Below are 18,973 nucleotides of genomic sequence, written 5' to 3' on the forward strand. Positions count from 1 at the left end.
GTTAATTACGTTGTAAATAATGCTTTACAGGTCCCACCTTATGCTCTGATTTTCATGTGCTGTACCTCCTACAGAGTGCACGCCATATTTGTTCTCAGATTATTTAACGATCCAGTTGCAATCTTCCTGCTTTTTGTCTCCCTGAATTACTTGTTTGACCAACAATGGTTGAAGGGATGCATACTTTACAGGTATTCATGACATTCAATTTTTATTCAAATTAGTACTCAATATTGTTCTGAGTGTATACAGTGTTGCATACTTGCCAAGTCTCCTGTTTTTTAACAAAGACTCCTGTATTTTACTACTATCTCCTGTTTACCTACTCAAATTTCTCCGTATTTGTGGAAGAAATTTTAAAAAAAAATATGTTGATAAAATATCCTCTGATGGCAAAAATAATTATCTTATTCCTCAACAGATGGTGCTATTGCCAGTACTGCAGTATGTTGAGTGTTAATTATTTAGGTCGAGCCCAGGTAGCTTAGGGTATACAGCGTTTGCCTTTCAATAAGGTGAACCCAGGTTCAAGTCCCAGCGATGACTGGTCGATACGAATTCCGCATCTGGCTTGCACCGACCACAGTGCTGGCGGAAAATATACTCAGTGGTAGACTGAGTATATTTCACGGTTTAGAGTCTCTTTGTTGTCAGGCTAACCATGGGAGATTTTCATCATTTTCCTCTCCGTGTAACTCAAATGCCAATTATTTCCATCAAAAAGTCCTCCATGAAGACAAATTTCTTCCAATACTTGATCCAGGAGTTCCCTTGTGTTCTGGATTGGGTTCAAAATTACAAGGCTACGGAGTTGAGCATCAGTAGTCATAAACCCAAAATTAAGTATATTTCACGGTTTAGAGTCTCTTTGTTGTCAGGCTAACCATGGGAGATTTTCATCATTTTCCTCTCCATGTAACTCAAATGCCAATTATTTCCATCAAAAAGTCCTCCATGAAGACAAATTTCTTCCAATACTTGATCCAGGAGTTCCCTTGTGTTCTGGATTGGGTTCAAAATTACAAGGCTACGGAGTTGAGCATCAGTAGTCATAAACCCAAAATTAAGTCGATTAGTAAAATCTCCGTTATTTTAGTTTTTCATATTAGCAGGTATGGTGTTGGGCCTTGAACCCACAAGCGTAAAAACTTCAAATTTAAGGTGCTTAGTCTACAAAACTATTTCAGTTGTATCAGCATTATTATTTTCCATGCTATTAAAATTTTAATGGATTTGTTGCAATAAAACCAATTTTATGTTGGAAATCAAAAATTTTAAAGCTATACTCATTTCTAATTAGTATAGCATTAAAATTTTCAATTTCCTATATTTTTTAATTTCAGGATTTCAAGTAAATGAAATTATTTTGTATTGAAGTATAAAATTTCGGTGTGGTATCATTTTTATTCTGTTACTTTGATCTAAGTGTTACTTTTTTATATTTAATAGTAAATTCATTTACATTTTTTTAATATTACAGGGGGCATAGACTTTTTAAAAAGTGCATAAGGGTGCTTATTTTTGATTTATGTGTTTTAAAAGCCATTTTTTTATTGGGGTTATTTGTAAAAAAGTGCTTAATTTTCTCTCTTTTAAAAAAGATATATTTTTTTCTTTGTCGTGTCGATTGCATTGTAAATTATAAAAAATATGTGATTTTTCACAATTTTCTCTTCAATATATTATTTGCAACTAGCTATTTTATCATGATTATGTAAAGTTTTCGAATTTGATTGATTTTATGTTTATAAATCAAGAGCTTTAAATGATAGAAGAAATTTTTTTTTTTATTACAGCACAGATCCTAATTATGTTATTATTTTTTTTTGGTGATTACAAATATTTTTTGAGTGCCTAAAGAGTACTTAAAAGGTGCTTATTTTTTGTTGAAAAATCTGGCTATGCACTCTGTATTATATTCATACATTGATCTAAGTGTCTCAAAATATAATTCTATATTATTGTACTTCTGAATACTGATAACTAGTTTAGAATGTAGTCACCTCTGCTATTGCAAAGAATTTTTTTTTCTTGACTAACATTCAAGTTGACAGCAATGAATAATGCTCATTTTATTTTGCTTTTAGTTTAGCAGTTTCTGTTAAGATGAACATCTTGCTTTTTGCACCTGGATTGCTCTTTGTTTTACTGTATTCTGTTGGATTGAAGGACACGTGCAAATATATTATGATTTGTGGCTTTACTCAGGTATTGAACAATTGTTTATGTGTATTTGTATTAACATTTACTCTCAATTATTTTATGCCCTTTTCACCTGTGTCAGGGTTGCCACAGGCGACTATTTGCAACTATTTTCGGCCTGAGGCGACTTTGGCAACTTTTCTTGCCTGAAAGGGCTAGAAAAGTAACTATTTTCAAGAAAAGGAGACTATTAGGATACTTTTTTGTACTCATAGCGATGTTTTTTAGTATTAATGGGGTTGACAACCTGCAGCCCTCAAGAGCTTCTGAGCACAATGATTTTTTTCTTAAAAAGTAAAAAATGTTAAATCATTAAATTGTTGAATTTCAAGTTTGAGTCATCACTTTTAAATGCGCTAAATTTGCACAGATTCCATTAAAAGTCTATTTTGTTTCTTGACCTCCTTTTCAACGGTTATTACTATGAAATTCTGCTTCATTTAAAAATAAAAAAATATAAATAAATTTTTATACGATATTACGGTACACGAATTTTGAATTTGAGTAATCACTTTTCACTATATATATATAGGCCGACCAAGACTCCCTGTGTAGTAAATGGTGACTGATGCATGTTAAATCTGTTAAACTATTAAATGAACCGATTTGGTTTTCGGTTAGGCTGGTCATAGGGGATTCATCATCCATGCCCTATCCTTATAGTAAAATTTATCAAATCAAAACCAATAGCCGCATCTTCTATTATACAAATTCACAATGTTTTAATTTCAAAAATATTGAAAGCCTACTTTTAAATTTTTTAATTAAGGAAGCTTTGAACTCAATTACAAATTTTAATTAACTATTGATATGAGGGAATATTAACTAATTGATTCTGGCTATTTTTTTTTTTTAATGCGACAGTACTATTGAAATTTTTTAATGATTGATCTCAAACTGTTATGAGCTGTTCAGTGATCCATTCATAAAATTATGCTGGAAAATGTTAAAAAACTTTTTGTTCCAAATGAAATAATTCTGAAGCCAAAAATAGTATATTTTATTCTTCTATAAGATTTGCTTTTATTACGTATAAGAAGAGCAAATTTTACTTCTGTTTTTAGTTTGCTTTTTTTTATAAAATAATTTGGTGTATGTATACTATTCCTAAAAATGATGGCCTGATTTTTTTTCTTTTGACCTGTTTCTTTATCAGTAGTAACTTAATGGCATTTTTAATAATCACCTTTCAAGTCCTCTTTGTTTTCTCGTGCAATCAAATAAGCTCTGATGTTTTGTGATTTATAGATTTCGATAGTGTTTTATTCTTTACTTAAAAATTTATTTTTGACCCCCTGTGTGTATACTTATTGTCCTAATTTTTTCTAAGGATATTGGAAATATATATTCAGGATGATTTTTAAAGTACATCTTATATATTAAATATACTCTTGAATCTTGCTCTAAGTTGTATGTTTTTTACCTTTGTGTTTTTTATATTTTAGAGTTGATTTTGTAGGGGAGGGGGAGTTGACTGAAAAAAGACTATATTTAAGTTCAAAATTCTCTTTTAGCATTCTTTTTATTTAGCATTAGTTATTTCTTATTTAGCATCACCCTAGTAGCTTATTATACTGATATTAATAAGTTACTTGGGAATAAACTATCCTATGGAAATATTTACATTATGTGTTCAGCATAAAGATATCATGTATATGGGTTACGTTATCTTACTTTTTTTTAACATTGTGGAAGTTTTAATGTATCAAACATTAAAGGACCACAACTGAATGATCCTTCAAAAGTTTTAGGATGACAAGAAAGTTTCTAATTTTAATTTATTTTCTTTATATTCCATTTTTTGGGTAAAAAATTGTGTTAATAAGTTTTTATTATTTTTTTTTCTTCAGGTTTTGCTGGGACTTCCATTTCTAGCCACTCACCCTTTTAGTTACATTTCCCGCTCTTTTGACTTCGGAAGAGTTTTCCTGCATGTCTGGACGGTGAATTGGCGTTTCATTCCGGAACATATTTTTGTCAGTCCATACTTTCATCTCCCTCTCCTCCTCTGTCACCTCATTGTCCTTGTTGTCTTTGCCATAAAGTGGACAAAGTAAGTGTAATCCAAATAAAGATAGGGTATACTTTGTATTTCATATGAATAAAGTAAAACAAGATGAATAAAATAATTGCACAAAAACAGATCCACTATCATAGCTGCCAACTCTACTGTATTTTGCCAGTTTCTCCTGGATTTTGTATACTTTATTAAATTTCTTAAAACTGCGTAAGTTACCTAAAAAATTCCTTATTGAACTAGAATTTTTGCAAAATTTATTCCTTTGCTTGAATACTTAAATAAGTATTACTAATGCATAATGAAGCAAGCCTCTTTTATAGAAATCAATTTAAGACTTTTTTTGGTGTTCTAAAATGTTCATTTTATTTTTATTCAGAATTACATTTTTAAATTAATTAAAAAAAATTTTTAAATTTCTTCAGGAATTAAATGCCTATTAATATTCAAAATTATGAGTAATCATAATAAATAGCATTTCAACTTCATTTAATGACAATTTTAACTGGAAAATATTGCAGACCTTTTGCAGTTATAAGTTTAAGTTTTTGTATTTTGATGTCTAAAAAATCTCTAAAATTCCCTGTATTTAAAATATTTAGTATATTATGCAATTATTATTATTTCGTAAAATCTACTGATTTTTTCCTATCTATGTTATCAGCTATGCACTATAGTTTCGGTTTAAGAGCTTTTCTCAGTGTCAAAACAAAGAATGAATAAAGAGAACAAGAGACAAACAGGTTGCTACATGGAAAAAAATTGTTTACTAGGAGGAGGGAAGCTAGCTTGAACAAGATAATCAAATAAATTTCTTCTTGCACATTTGAGGTTCTCATCATGCTCCTTCCCACACACCTGTTTCTTATCAGCCTTCTTTTAATTTATTATCTTGTTCAAGATACCTTCCTTTTTCTGTTGGTTGAACCTCTTTTTTCCTTGTTGCAACTTGTTTGTGCCTTTTTTCTTCTTCTGTCATTCTGTTCACACTGAGAAGGCTCTTGTTTACACAACCCTAACTATGGAATGTTTGCTCTTGTGTTTGGTTTTAATCTTTGTGTCTGTTGTTTGCTTTTATTCATGACCAATAAAGCATTTAAATTTTTATTCTCCAGAAACTGTATATTATTTTTATTTTTTATTATTTTTTCCCTATGATACTGGATTTTCTAGGCTTTGAAATTCAGGCAAAACATCCTAATTTGGTTCATAAAACAGGTTTCTTTTTCTCCCACCCATTTGTTGCTCAACAGGCTCAACAAAAGGGAAAACCTTCTCATTCCACCAAATTATTGTTTTCAGTGCTGTGTTTTATGATTTAAATGGTAAATAAAGAAATAAACTACATATGTAGTAATCTAAGATGTTCCTACTCTTTGAAGAAAAACCGCAAAATGTTTTACACAAAAGTTTTATTCAAAATCATAAATGTCTTATTTTTAGCTTATGATAGAAAATACATTCTTGATAAAAATATACTTTTATTTGAAAATGTGTTTCATTTAGTTTCAAATCTGGCAAAATGTTTGTTATGAGATATATTTTTATGTATAAATATTAATATTTTTTATTTTATCTTGTATTCAGGGAATTTTTAAAATTAAAAGCTCTTAAAATGTATACTTCCAATACACATTCTATGAGTAAGGAAATAAAATATTTCAGTTTTGTCAAAATAATTTCATTTTTCATACTGAATACATGTAGTCCTTTTTCTTAAAAAATTGCCATGAAGCAGTTAAATATTAACTTTTTTCTTTAAAAAAAATATAATTAATTTTCTTTGCATGCTTAATAATTTTTTGCTAAATATTAATACCATTTTTTAAAATTTAGTAATTATATTTTATAGCTAATTGCTAATCTTATTTTATTTATATTTTTAGAAATTTCGGCACAGGAGCTTTGCATTCTGATCAAGAAGATAGTTTACAAATTGATAGTATCCTTTCTCAAATAATAAAAGATAACTATAACAAAGTAGTTGATATCACTGCCAAAAAAACACTTTTTAAGGCAACTGGACCAGTGGTTATGTGTTCGAATCCCACCGTTGGCAGGGATGTATCTTTCTCTCTCTCTCTCTGTTCTATGCTCTTTCTTCTATGTGATAACGTGAAAAGGCCAGAGATGATTGTGCTCGGAAAAATCCGGATTTTTTGCTAATTGCGATACGGAAGTCCAAGGTCCAGAAGTTTCAAGAAATCATCGATTGCATTTATGCATAAAAATTCTTGTACATTTTATTTAGAAATATTAGAACTAGAATTTGTACTTGGCATATTTGGCTGTAAATATTTTTCTGGTAGAATAATAAATGGGATTAGAGGTAAAAGTAAACTTATAAATAAATTATTCATTTAAATTATTCTGCATATAATTTATTTAGAATTTTATGTTTTGAAAATATCAATGACTTGAATTTATAAATACATAATTTTTTTTTTGAATGCATCATTAATGGTTTTATTCAAGAAATTTTCAGGATTTTTTAGTTAGGCTTCCTGTGCCGCCCTAAAAACGGGTTGGTGGTTGTATGACGTGGGCTACGCTACTCCACCGCCGTGGCTTAGCAACAGGGTAACAATAAGGGAGTAGCAATTCTGGCATTTCTGAAATCAATGGGAAGTAGGCCCAAAGTACCCGTCATAAAAAAAGGCAATTGTTATTGTTTAAGACTTGGGGAAATATTTTTGAAATGATGGAAAATTTCAATTTCCGTATTATTTTTAAATGGTACAATATTTTCTATTTTTATATAACCTCTTGTATTTACTATCTCTTTTTTTTATTTCGTTTATTTAAACCAATGTTTATTTTTATTTATTTATTTGCATGTGAAAAAAATTTATTACATTAAATCTTTATAACACTAACTGGGAAACATAAGACTTTGCATTATATATAATTTTCTGTAATTTAGCTTATTTCACATATCATTAATTTGACCTGTTTAACATGATTGTATATATCAGAAACAATCAGTATCAATATTTTTAAATAAGTAATAAGAAACAACAATTTGGACTTTAGTATTTATTACTCACAGAAAAACAATTTGAATTATTAAGAGCATTTGAGCTAAAATTCAACAAATTTATTAAGTTCATTAATCACACTATTAATAAATATGAGGGAACTTGTTTTTTTTAGGAATTAAATTATTTATTTTGGATCAATAAAATTATGGAAAATTTGACAATTTAATAAGCATTCAATAAACACGCTTTATTTAATTATTTTTTATGAAAAGTAAACTTTTCTGAGTAAATGCTAATTTTATTTTGAAATCCCTTCATTTCTGAAAATATGCGAATTTTTTTTGTTTTAAATCAATTCTGAACAGGGAAGACAAATTTCCTCAGTGGAAAAAAAACACCTTTTAAGAAAAAGTTTTAATTGTACCCAAGTAAAAGACATGGAGAAAACTTTTTTTTTAAAGGAATATCAAATGAAAGAAAGTTTTTTAAACAGTTTATAATAGCAATCTAGTTTAAATAATAATATTAATTTTCGAGTTATTTAATCTATTATTATTAAGTGAATGTAATGCAACAGTTGGAAAAATATGTTTAAGAAATTAACATAATCACATTTTTTTGCAATTAAATTAACAAAATCACACACCATTAAAAAACACACATTGAATTCACAATTGTAAATAGCATACTAATATTTCTAATCAAATACCGTGAAGTGTGTATTTTTAAACTGACTCTGATTTATAATTTTTGTTTTAATATGATGTGAAAAAAAATTTTTTTTTATTTTTTCTTGTAGATGTGGAGAAGTTTTTACTTTCTGGTGCTGTTTTAAATTTAATTTGTTTAAACTGAAGCTGTTCTTATAATACTTTGAATTGTACTTTTTTGCAGTTTATTTCATTTCCTCCAATTTCTTCCGGTTTCCACATTAATTTACACTTTAATGCTGCTTGTTATGAGATGTGAAAAAATATTTTTTGAGTTATCCTTAACTATGTTGATAGATTTCATGTTTGTGATGTTTACTTCCAATTTTGTTGGAATTGTTTTTGCCAGATCTCTTCATTACCAGTTTTATGTGTGGTACTTTTTTACCCTCCCTTTTCTCCTTTGGTCCACAAACTATCCAGTCGTCTTCAAGTGAGTTCATAAATTTTATTTTTAAAAACACTATACAAGGTAATTCAAAATGAATTCAGCGATTACAAACAGCTATAACTATTTAATGAAAAATAATTTATTGATAAGATTAACATAGAATGTAGGTGGAATTTCAAAATTTCTTTCTGTGGGAGAGCACAGTGAGGTGGAATTCTTCACTTAATCAATGAATTCGCATGCGCAAGTTCATTATTGAAAATGGCAAGTCATGTGCAGAAAACAGGGTGCACAGTGTTTTTAAAAAGTGCTGAAGGGTGCTTATTTTTAATTTATGTTTTTTAAAAACCTTTAAAGGTGCTTTTTTTATTCGGTGTTTTTAAAAAGTTCTTAATTATCTATCTTTAAAAAACATATTTTTCCTTTGCTGTGTTGATAGTTGTTCTAAATTACAGAAAATGCATGATTTTCATAATTTTCTCTGCATTATTTATCGGAAACTATTTATTTTAACACGATGATGTAATGTTTTTGAAAATGATTTTAAATTTTATTGATTTTATGTTTGTATATTAAGGACTATAACAATAGGAAGAAATTTTTTTCATTACTGCACAAATGCAAATTATGATTTTTTTGTTTTGAAAGTGATTAAAAATACTTTTTGAGTGCTTAAAATGTGCTTGTTGTTTGTTGAAAAATCTGGCTAAGCACCCTGAGAAAAGTATGCTGCATGTTAGAATTTAATTATTGTCATTCTGTTATCACAGTGTAGAGAAGATTTTGTCAGTGTTACAATCGAGAACCTCCAAATAGAAACAACATGTGCTTCCCATCCCCAGACCAATTTTATATTTTATAATTGTCGTTTAAAAGCCGACCCAATTTTTCGGTTTATGACTACTAATATTCAACTTCATAACCTTCTAGTTTTGAACCCAATCCAGAAGACAAGGGAACTCCTGGATCAAGTATTAGGTGAAATTTGCCTACTTTGTGATAGAGCTAACCCGAATTTGCGTTATGTGGAGAGGAAGACCAGGAGAACCTCCCACGGTAAGCCTGACGGCAAGGGGACTCTAGCCCATGATCCGTCTACCACTGAGGATATTTCGCGCCAGCACTGTGGTCGGTGCAAGCCAGATGGGGATTTGTATCAACGAGCCATGGCTGGGATTTGAACCCGGTTCATCCCATTCAAAGGCGAACGCTCTACCCCTGAGTCATCGAGGCTCAAGCCCAAAACAATTTTTATTTTATTTTATATCCGTCGTTGAACAGCCGACCCAATTTTTGGTTTACGACTACTAATGTTTAACGCTGTGGTCTTGCAATTTTGAACCAATCAAGAAAACAAGGAAATTCCTGAATCAGTATCCCCACGGATATTGATTTGTTATGGGAATATGAGGGACTTTTCGACTCCCAACCAGGCTATCCCTGCCTAAACCCAAAACAATTAAAGAGCTCAAAGAACACATTTGTAATGTGCTTGCGTCAATGACTGCACAAATGCTTCAGAATGTATTTCGGGAGATGGACTACCGCCTAGATATTGTCTGTGTGTCCAGAGGAAGTCACATAGAAAATCTGTGACGCATGTATACAAAATGTTGTTGTTTCTTCTACATTCTGTGTAAATTTTATCGAGAAATTTTTTTCCATTAAATTGTTATAGCCGTTTGCAATCACTATATTCATTTTGAATTACGCTGTTTAATCTAAATTAAAATACTTTTTGCTATGTATGAATAAAGCAAAATAATGTGGTTTAAGTACAAAGTAGTTTAACCAGTTAACCACTCTGCATGCGTCTGCCCTATTACTTTTCTACTGTAATTTTGTGTTCAGACACTGAAGAAGATTGTTGTTTGAACCGAAATTATTGTGTGTCCATTTCTGTACCGTTACATCTGCTTTATACATGTTGTTTAGCTTTATTCAATACTTAATGTGTTTACTGCTTTATTTATTATTTTAATTTAGGGTTTTAATCTGATTCTGCTGAAAAGATTAACCAATTTTGGAAAGTGATCCACCAAAACTTTAAAATATTAAATTCGGAGACCAACATTAATATAAAGCTTTAACCTTAAAAATGCCGGGCTGTGTAAGGTCAGGAAACTGGCCTTGCATCAGAAAGGTTCTGGGTTCGAATCCCAGACAAGGCATGGATATTCTTCAATCTCTGTACTATCTGTCCTTCCTGTGGGAGCAACAGTAGCCCACCTAATATGGTGACCCTGAAAGAGTGGCTAATGTTATAACAGGCGAGCATTGGAAATAAAATTTAAAAAAAAAAAATCCTTAAAAATGGATGGTGAATTTAGATTCAGTTTCAAAGCGATGTGAATAATTTGCACATGCATAACTAAATTTTCTAGAGGGAGCAGATACTAAAAATTTAAACAAATAATAAATATTAAAAAAAAATGCAGAATTTTTTAAAAAAATGTTTATTTTTTCACCTAAGTGCTACTAAAACTATTACCAATTGTATATCTGCTGATCCATGTTGGTATTACAAAATTCTGCCATACGAGAATCAGCATTTTTAAATTGTCCTTAATTTAGAGGCAATTTTGTCCTTCATTTTTATATTTTGGACTTCCAGCCCCGAGGAGAAAAAAAATATACATAAATATTTTTTAGCTTCTTTATAGCAATTATTTATTCTGGTTTAATCATAACTTAATGTTTATATACTTTGAAAACTGACCTCTGATGACCCGATCTTCTTGTGTCGAGGATGCCATGTAATTGAGGTTTGGTAATCATTTGATTAGTATAATTCTCTTGATAGGTTGTGTATACTGGGTATATTGGAGTTGTGTTGGAATACTTACCCTTCAACGGCATTGAGCAGCGGCTTCCTGCACCTCTGCCACTTCCTCATTCTTTTCCACCTGCTGTACTTCGGAAAACCCCACCCAAGACTCAAGCCTGTAAAGAGTACAGATTAAAATACTTATTTTAAAAATTTATATTTATTTACATAGTCACCTCTGTGATCAAAGTACCTGCCAAATAAATATCTGTTTCATGTTCTCTTGTATTTATTTATTACTGTATATTATCAAGATCTAATACGTTGTCTACTTAACCAATCAGTGTCGATGGCTCAGTGCTTTACATAGTGCGGAGCTTTTTTAAAAAATACTTAAAAGTGGTTATTTTCGTTTTTTAAACGTCCTTAAAGGTGTTTTTTTCATTGTATGTTTTTAAAAAGTGATTAATTTTCCCTTTTTGAAAGTGAGATTTTTTTTTCTTTAGCCATGTCGATTTTCACCTCGTAGTATGCAAAAGCGTGATTTTCACATTGTTGTTCTAATTCATCATTAAGGTAGTTCATTCAACCACCATCTATTTCGGCTGATCGTCGCTCCATAGCGTATGAAAGCGCCAATCGTTTTACATGTTTGATGAAATACTTGCGAGTCCGCATGTGTGTACTGAGCAGGGTTCGGTGAGTATAATGCACACTCATGTGCAATTCTGCTGCATTTTCAATTCTCAATTTCATCATTTTCCACCGTCTGGAATCGAACCGAGAAATCTCTCGATCTTTTTAGGGTGGCTAATATAATCAAGGGAAGAGTTCTTTGTCAGAAACTAGTTATTTTATCGTGATCATCTAAAGTCTTTGAAAATTATTTTGCATTTTGTTAATGTTTATAGTGCTTACAAATATTTTTTGAGTGCTTAAAAAGTACTGAAAAGGTGCTTATTTTTGTTGAAAGTTTTGACTACGCAACCTGTTGAAATATTCGCAACTGTTAATTACATTGTGAAGCTGTTAATCACGATAGCGTGGAGTCTTAAACCCATTATACCCTGGCCCTCGACGGGCTGTAGCTTAATTGCTTTTTTTCACTCTCAAATGCCATTAAATGTGGAATTAAAATGAAAGGAATACGCACAGGAGAGGGGACAACAACCCCGGACATCCAGTCAGTGGGCATCTAATCGACTGTAATTTCGACTTATTTTCTTCAAACAATAACCGTGTAAGTAAAATCTTGGAAAAAAAAGGATTTCATAATTAATCGCCAATTATAAAATAACAGTCAGTTGGCTTTTAAGCTATTTTTCTTCCATTTTTAATATCCTGTTATAACTGGAATCGATAAAGCAGAATACTTACAACTTTCTAAAGCTTTAAATCTGCTATACGAAATTAAACAGGAGAATATTTGGCTTAAAGAAAATACTTAATGATGAATTTAATATGATTTTCAAATAAACTCAAGTTTGAGGGCATTAAAATACTGATTCTGTGGTATACTATAATGAAAATTTAGTGAAAGGTCATATAAAAATATGTATTGTTAACATTAAAGCAACGGAAACTTGCAGAATATATTTTTATTTATGTACCATGCTTAAAATAAAACGCGAAATGCTCTGAATATATTTTTGATCTGTTCTAAATGATGGGTAAACGTGCTAACCCTTTGTTATCCTACAATTTTACCCAGAAACTATGTGACGAAATCGGACAAAAAAATAAACACTTTCTCTCAATAAATATAACCCTTTTCTCCGACGAGTTTGAATTTTTGGACCTTAAAATAGGGTTCGTATAATTTATTCAAGTGAGTGGTTAAAGCTCTTTAATATTAATTATCTATTTTACATATTTCAACTTATCGACCAAATTATTTAAACGAGTATTTTTTTTAAATGCTGTTAATTATTTTTTAAAAAAAAAACATAGCATTTTAATTAATTCCATGCAAAAAAAAATTTTATAATTGTTCTTTGTTTAATTTACGAAAAATAGCGAAAGTCTTGCTTTATAAAGTGAACAAATTTTTACACCATTTTTAAAATTCTGACCAAAAAAATGAGACAAAAAAAAAAATTCATTATTTAAGTATACATTGGTCAAATAATTATCAAGATATAAAAATTTTAAAATAAAATGTTTTAAAGTTAAGTATGCAATAAACTCTGATCAAGGGTAAGCTTAAAAACTCGTATACCACCATTCAAACACGTTACGATTACTTTAAAAATAAATAAAATATTAAAAAAATATTTTTTTCGAGTTTTATTCGATTAAAGGTAGTTTTTTACATCACTTAAAGCCCCACAGACATAGCAAAAAACGCATATGTAAAACATTGCTTGTAATTTTAATTTTTATACATAAGGTAGCCGTGATAGCTCAGGGGATAGAGCAGTGGTTACCAACTCGCTGCCCTCGCGAACTAAAATATATTGTCATTTTTTGCTGCAATTTTCGCAAAAAATCTATATGTGTTTAAAATACTTTTCTTTCGCTAAAAAAAAAAACTAATTTCTTCGTTTCTGTGAAATTTAACACACTAATGGTGCAAAAAAATATTTTTCTCAGGTTTTGCACCCAAGAACATATTTATTATCATTTATAGTTCAATTCTTTTGTTTTGTACAACTAGATAAAAATCTGACAGTAATATTTAATGTTCCTTCAAACATTAAAGAGTCCTATATAAATTGTTCATAAAGTTGCGGCCCGCCATTTGACTAGTGTTTTTATGGCTGGTCAATGCGAATTCCGCACCCGGCTTGCACCTACCACAGTGTTGGCGTAAAGTATCTTTAGTGGTAGACGGATCATGGATTAGAGTCCCCCTGCGTTAGGCTAACTGTGGAAGGTTTTCGTGAATTCCCTTTCCTTGTAACGCATATGTGAGTTAGTGCCATCAAAAAGCTACTTTCTCCCAAAGGTTGATTCGGAAATTCCTTTGTCTTCTGGGTCGGCTTTAAAATTACAATGCTTCGTTGAGCATTCGTAGTCATAATATAGTTGGGTTGGCTGTTCAATGCCGGTTGTAAAGTGAAATTAAAAAAACTTGTGAGATCATGGGTTAGAATCCTGTTGCTATCGGCTAATCGTGGGAGAATTTCCTCTCTGTGCAACGCAAATATGGTTTAGTTAAAATAAAAAAGCTCATTTGTCCCAATGGTTGATCCAGGAGTTCGTTTGTCTTTTGGGTTGGGTTCAAAATTACAAGACTATGAAGTGGTAAACTCAGAATAGGTCGGATGTTAAAAATAAAATAAAATTAAAAAAAAACTAAAAATAAAATTTTAGGTCTCTGTCCATTTTAAACCATTTGGACTCTATTTTATAAAAAGTGCCACCAAGGGCCGGGATAGCCTGGTTGGTAGGGAACTGGGCTCATGTTCAAGAAATCGTGGGTTCGATCACCGCTGACCGAAATGGTGACTGATGTACGTTAAAAACTGTCAGGTCTCAAAATCCCCCATGTTTTCATAACAAATCATACCTCTGGAGGTACTGATCCAGGAGTTTCCTTGTCTTCTGGACTGGGTTCAAAATTACAAAGCTACGGAGTTGAACATTAGTGGTCGTTAACCCAAAAAATTGGGTTGGCTGTTCAACGACGGTTATAAAAAAATGTGCCAGCAATCAATTTCGATTAAAAACCCAAATCAATCCGAAAAAACATATATCTATAAGTCAAAATTACGCTTTTGTGTTTCCAATAAATTAGTTATTATAAGTCTATCCATTGAAACGATAAGATGGCATATTAGTGTGTTAAAATCCAATCAATAGATATCCAATTCAAATATTCCGTTTTTTCGTTCTTCGCCTTGTACAGTTATTAAATTCCATTTAGAAGATTACAAAATACATTAATATATATACAAAATATATATTACAAATAATTAATTAATATATATTGCAATTAATTAATATATGTTCTATACATATTATTTAATATATATTTTCAAAATACATAAACATATTAATATGCATTAAGAGAATTTTCTATTCAGTAAATGAGCTTGTTTTTACCATGAATTCTATGAAAACAATGACTTTTCATTAACAGGAATTTTTATGCTAGAGAAATAAAAAATCATCTATTTTCATTTTTGGAGGGACAAATTCGAAACAATATTTCATCGTCAACAATGGCAACACCCTCAGCTAGTACGTCAAGCTCATCAGCGTGAGTTAAAGATTTATTATTTATGACGAAGAGACGAAATGGCATGTTGGCAAATCTCATTTTTCACTCCTTTGGATTTGGAACTGACATTTTACAATCCCTCGCGATTCAGGACGGTATGGTTCCATTTGTAACTTGATGCAGAAGCTTATCTCTTCACTATTTCCTTTTATTTCAGTGTAATGCTTTATGTGTTAAACTAACAACAATCACTTGTGACAAATGCTCTAAATGTCGGCATTGCCTATTAGTTCCATTCTGAATTTTAACTACAAATCAGGCTGACAAAAATACTTTCCTATTTAAAATACGCTAAAAAAAATGCACCAGAATTAATTGTTGAGCAGATTTTACAGCATGTTTTTTAAGAAATTTAATAAAATCAAATATTCTTGTCACATAAAGTAAGAATTCCTTTATTCAAAGTGATTTTGATTCGCAATGATTGTAAAAGAAAAGGCATGTTTTTCTCTCCTAGTTATAAAAATTTGAGAAACATTAATTACTTATTTTTAAAAGGATGTTACGTGCTTTGAAGCAAACTTTTAGCTAATTAATGATATTAATTATGGGAAATAAAATACCTATAAGCATTTTGAATTAATTAGGTTCATCTTAATATACTGGTGTAAGAAAATATGCAGACTTGGTCGATTATCTCTAGAACTACTGGATCGATTTTAATGAAATTTGATATGTACATACATTGTTACAATACAAAACAAATAACCATTCAACATTTGTAATACACACTCATGAGCGTGCGTTACACTCGTTGGAGGCGGAAGGTATGAAATATTGGGGGTATGGTCCCCTCTTGCAGATATGCAGGCCTTGCAGTGTGACTTCATACTTGAAGTAAAGCAGTTTATAGTTTCCTGTGGCAATTTCATACCTTCCGACTCCAACGTGTGTTACGCACAATCATGCGTGTGCATTACAATTGCTGAATGGTTATTTGTTCTGTATTGTAACACTACAGATACACATCAAATTTAATTAAAATCGGTCCAGTAGTTCTAGAGATAATCAACCAAGTCTGAAAATTCTCTTAATTTTTTACACCAGTGTAGAATTGTGAACTATACATTGTTAATATACAATAAAAAAAATTGGGAATCTTTTAAGTTTGTAACAATCAATTTATAACCACAACTATTAAATTATATATCGTATTATTACTTTGTATTACATGTCGTCGTAAGTTTTGTTTCAAATACACATATGGAAATCGACGTTAGATTCGAGTTAGAAAGGTTTGAATTCAATTATTCCAACAAAAAATTGCAATCAAATTTTAATCGCTAACAAGCAACGCTTGTGAAGGAGATAAAAATATATCAAATTGGTTTTGTTACCTGTTTTGTTTATTTTATACTAGCCGCAAAGGCGGCCAGCTGTCCGCCACGCTAAAGGTTTCCACAAATAAAGTTTTTTAAAACATAGCAGGAAATCTGAAGATTAGTGGACAATTAAAGTGTTTCTGTCCTGCAATTTTGTCTTCATGTCCAGTTCTGCTGCAGATGTGTTATAGCTCTTGAGGATGTTTGAAGATGTAACTTTGCTATGGTAACCTAACCTATAATATAACTATCAGGTGGAGACTTGTTTTTTTTTCTTAAAAAAAGGCCTCAGAAATTGTAAAAGCATACAAAAGTTGCTTTAAATACATGAAAAGAACACGAAAACGAATTAATTTTTTATGGTATCTATTTCTCTATAATTTTTTTATGGTATCAATTTCTATTTCTATATCGCTACAAAAATTAACGTCAGGTAGACTATATTTGAGGGTGCCCCTTGATTCTCGCCAAGTTGTGATCGCCAAGCTGGGCGATGTTGAAACCCAATCGTGATTCTCAACGGTTTAGATTTTAGCGTTATAATGTTCAACGGTATACGTAATTTCAGAGGTCCATTAGTTCTTCGTTAGATACCGGCTGGTAAGGTTACTTTTACTTCTGGTCAATAAGATCGAAGGTATGTGGGCAGTCATAAAAAGGGACTTTATAAAAAAATGTCATCACCAGTTCGGTACCACAAACGCCATTTTCGATTCATATTTCGCCGAATTTATGTGACGATGGAGGTACACAGATTCTATTCACGATAAATTTAGACAGTATCTAACTGTTATTAGATAATTCTGTGCACCTAAATCTGAGAATATTCAAGCTTAATGAAGAAGTGAGTTGTTGTTTTTTTCCTTTTCTTTCTGCACCTACTCCATTAATTTTTGCTTCGATTCAAAATCCTTTTTATTGGATTTATTAATTTTGCTTATATTGGGTTCATTGCAAGCTTTATCCGATGTTTTGTTGAAATTTTCCAATGTTTTTTGAAATATCATTATGTTTCGGCCGTTATTTCTGTTACCACGGTGTTCCGCGCAAACAGGAATAGCGCCAAACATAAGTCACCAATTTCGCCAAGGGGCATCCTCAAGTATAATTTTCCCTTATCGTCTTCGCTTAAGAAAAAAAAAGAGAGTGGAAAGAAGAAGAAAAACTTATTATAACAATTATGAACAGCGATAAATATATCAAAGAGTAGCGTTCTATTTACGTATCTAATATGTTGCCACATTTTTAGTACAAAAGTTAAAGTTTTATCCACTTTGATAAATGTAAACTAATGCGAACCTTACAATTAAATTATTAATTCCTTCGTATATTATTGGTTTAAGTTGTCGAAAATTAATGTTTCATTTGTAAGGTTCGCATTAGCATACATTTATAAGAGATATGCATTTTTTAATAGTTTTTTGAATATGGCTCTTTGAAGACGAAAAAGCATAGATTTTCTTACAAAATGACTGATAACTAAAAAACTAATCCAAATTTTTGAAAAAGAAAAAAAATACTTCTTCATTATGTCAAAACACAATTATGTGTCGAATTTCGAGCCTGGGCGAGGCTTCTGGGGCGATATATTGTGATTACAGACACACACACACACAGCCGCTTTTATTATTATGTATAGATATAATAGTAGGGCGTTTTGAGGCAAAGCATGAGAATCATTATACATTTTACTAAGCATTGTATACAATGCCAAGACGTTGTATACAAATACAAATGCACTTTAAGCAGTGTATGATAGTGCAAATTGGCGAATGTAAATCATGAGGAAAGAAAAAAAAAATATTTTTTCTCAGATTTCTTTTTTAAAAGGAAAATATTACGGAATTGACAACCAAAGAAAAAAAGCATTTTCATTTCTTCATAAAGAAATTTTTTATGAAACATAAATTTTACTTAGCCAACTTGCTTGGTCAATTAGTAACACACGATTAGGAGAAACATCAGGGCTGGAAAAACAGGGCAATGGCCTTTTAAAATTAAAAACATCAGTTATCTCAACAAATCCTCAGTAGACCTTAAGAAAACATCAGTGTAGGGAATATCGGGCTATCACCTCTTTTCCTATGAAGACATCATCAGTGTCGGGAATACAGAAATATATCTTTTTACCTTAAAAAGGAACCTCAGTATTATCCACATTTTAATTCGGATATTATTAATAAAAGAGGGCGATTTCTCCTTTATGAAAAGATATAACAATTTCTTGTTTCACTAAGAAATTTTTTTAAATTAAAGCTTATAAATCCTAATCAAGCCGCGGTGGCCCAAGGGACAGAGCGTTCGCCTTCCAATGACGTGAGCCAGGTTTGAATCCCAGTGATGGCTGGTCGATACGAA

At 30.8% G+C, this 18,973-nt stretch overlaps 1 protein-coding gene across 2 annotated transcripts in view; it reads left to right on the top strand.

Moving 5' to 3' along the window:
• Alg3 (Alg3, alpha-1,3- mannosyltransferase) overlaps positions 1-11,349 on the top strand; it is a 17,971-nt gene extending 6,622 nt beyond the window's left edge. For both annotated transcript variants that reach the window (XM_016074616.5, XM_087150893.1), the window contains 6 exons: positions 31-191; positions 2,088-2,208; positions 4,053-4,255; positions 6,106-6,161; positions 8,208-8,343; positions 11,105-11,349. In XM_016074616.5, the coding sequence (XP_015930102.2) occupies positions 31-191; positions 2,088-2,208; positions 4,053-4,255; positions 6,106-6,161; positions 8,208-8,343; positions 11,105-11,264 (837 nt within the window). In that variant the 3' untranslated portion in view covers positions 11,265-11,349. The remainder of the gene's footprint in view (positions 1-30; positions 192-2,087; positions 2,209-4,052; positions 4,256-6,105; positions 6,162-8,207; positions 8,344-11,104) is intronic.
• Positions 11,350-18,973: the final 7,624 nt, after the last annotated feature.

Source organism: Parasteatoda tepidariorum, chromosome 9 (assembly GCF_982258835.1).
Source record: "Parasteatoda tepidariorum strain Cologne lab strain chromosome 9, Ptep-v5.0, whole genome shotgun sequence".
Taxonomy (NCBI): domain Eukaryota; kingdom Metazoa; phylum Arthropoda; class Arachnida; order Araneae; family Theridiidae; genus Parasteatoda; species Parasteatoda tepidariorum.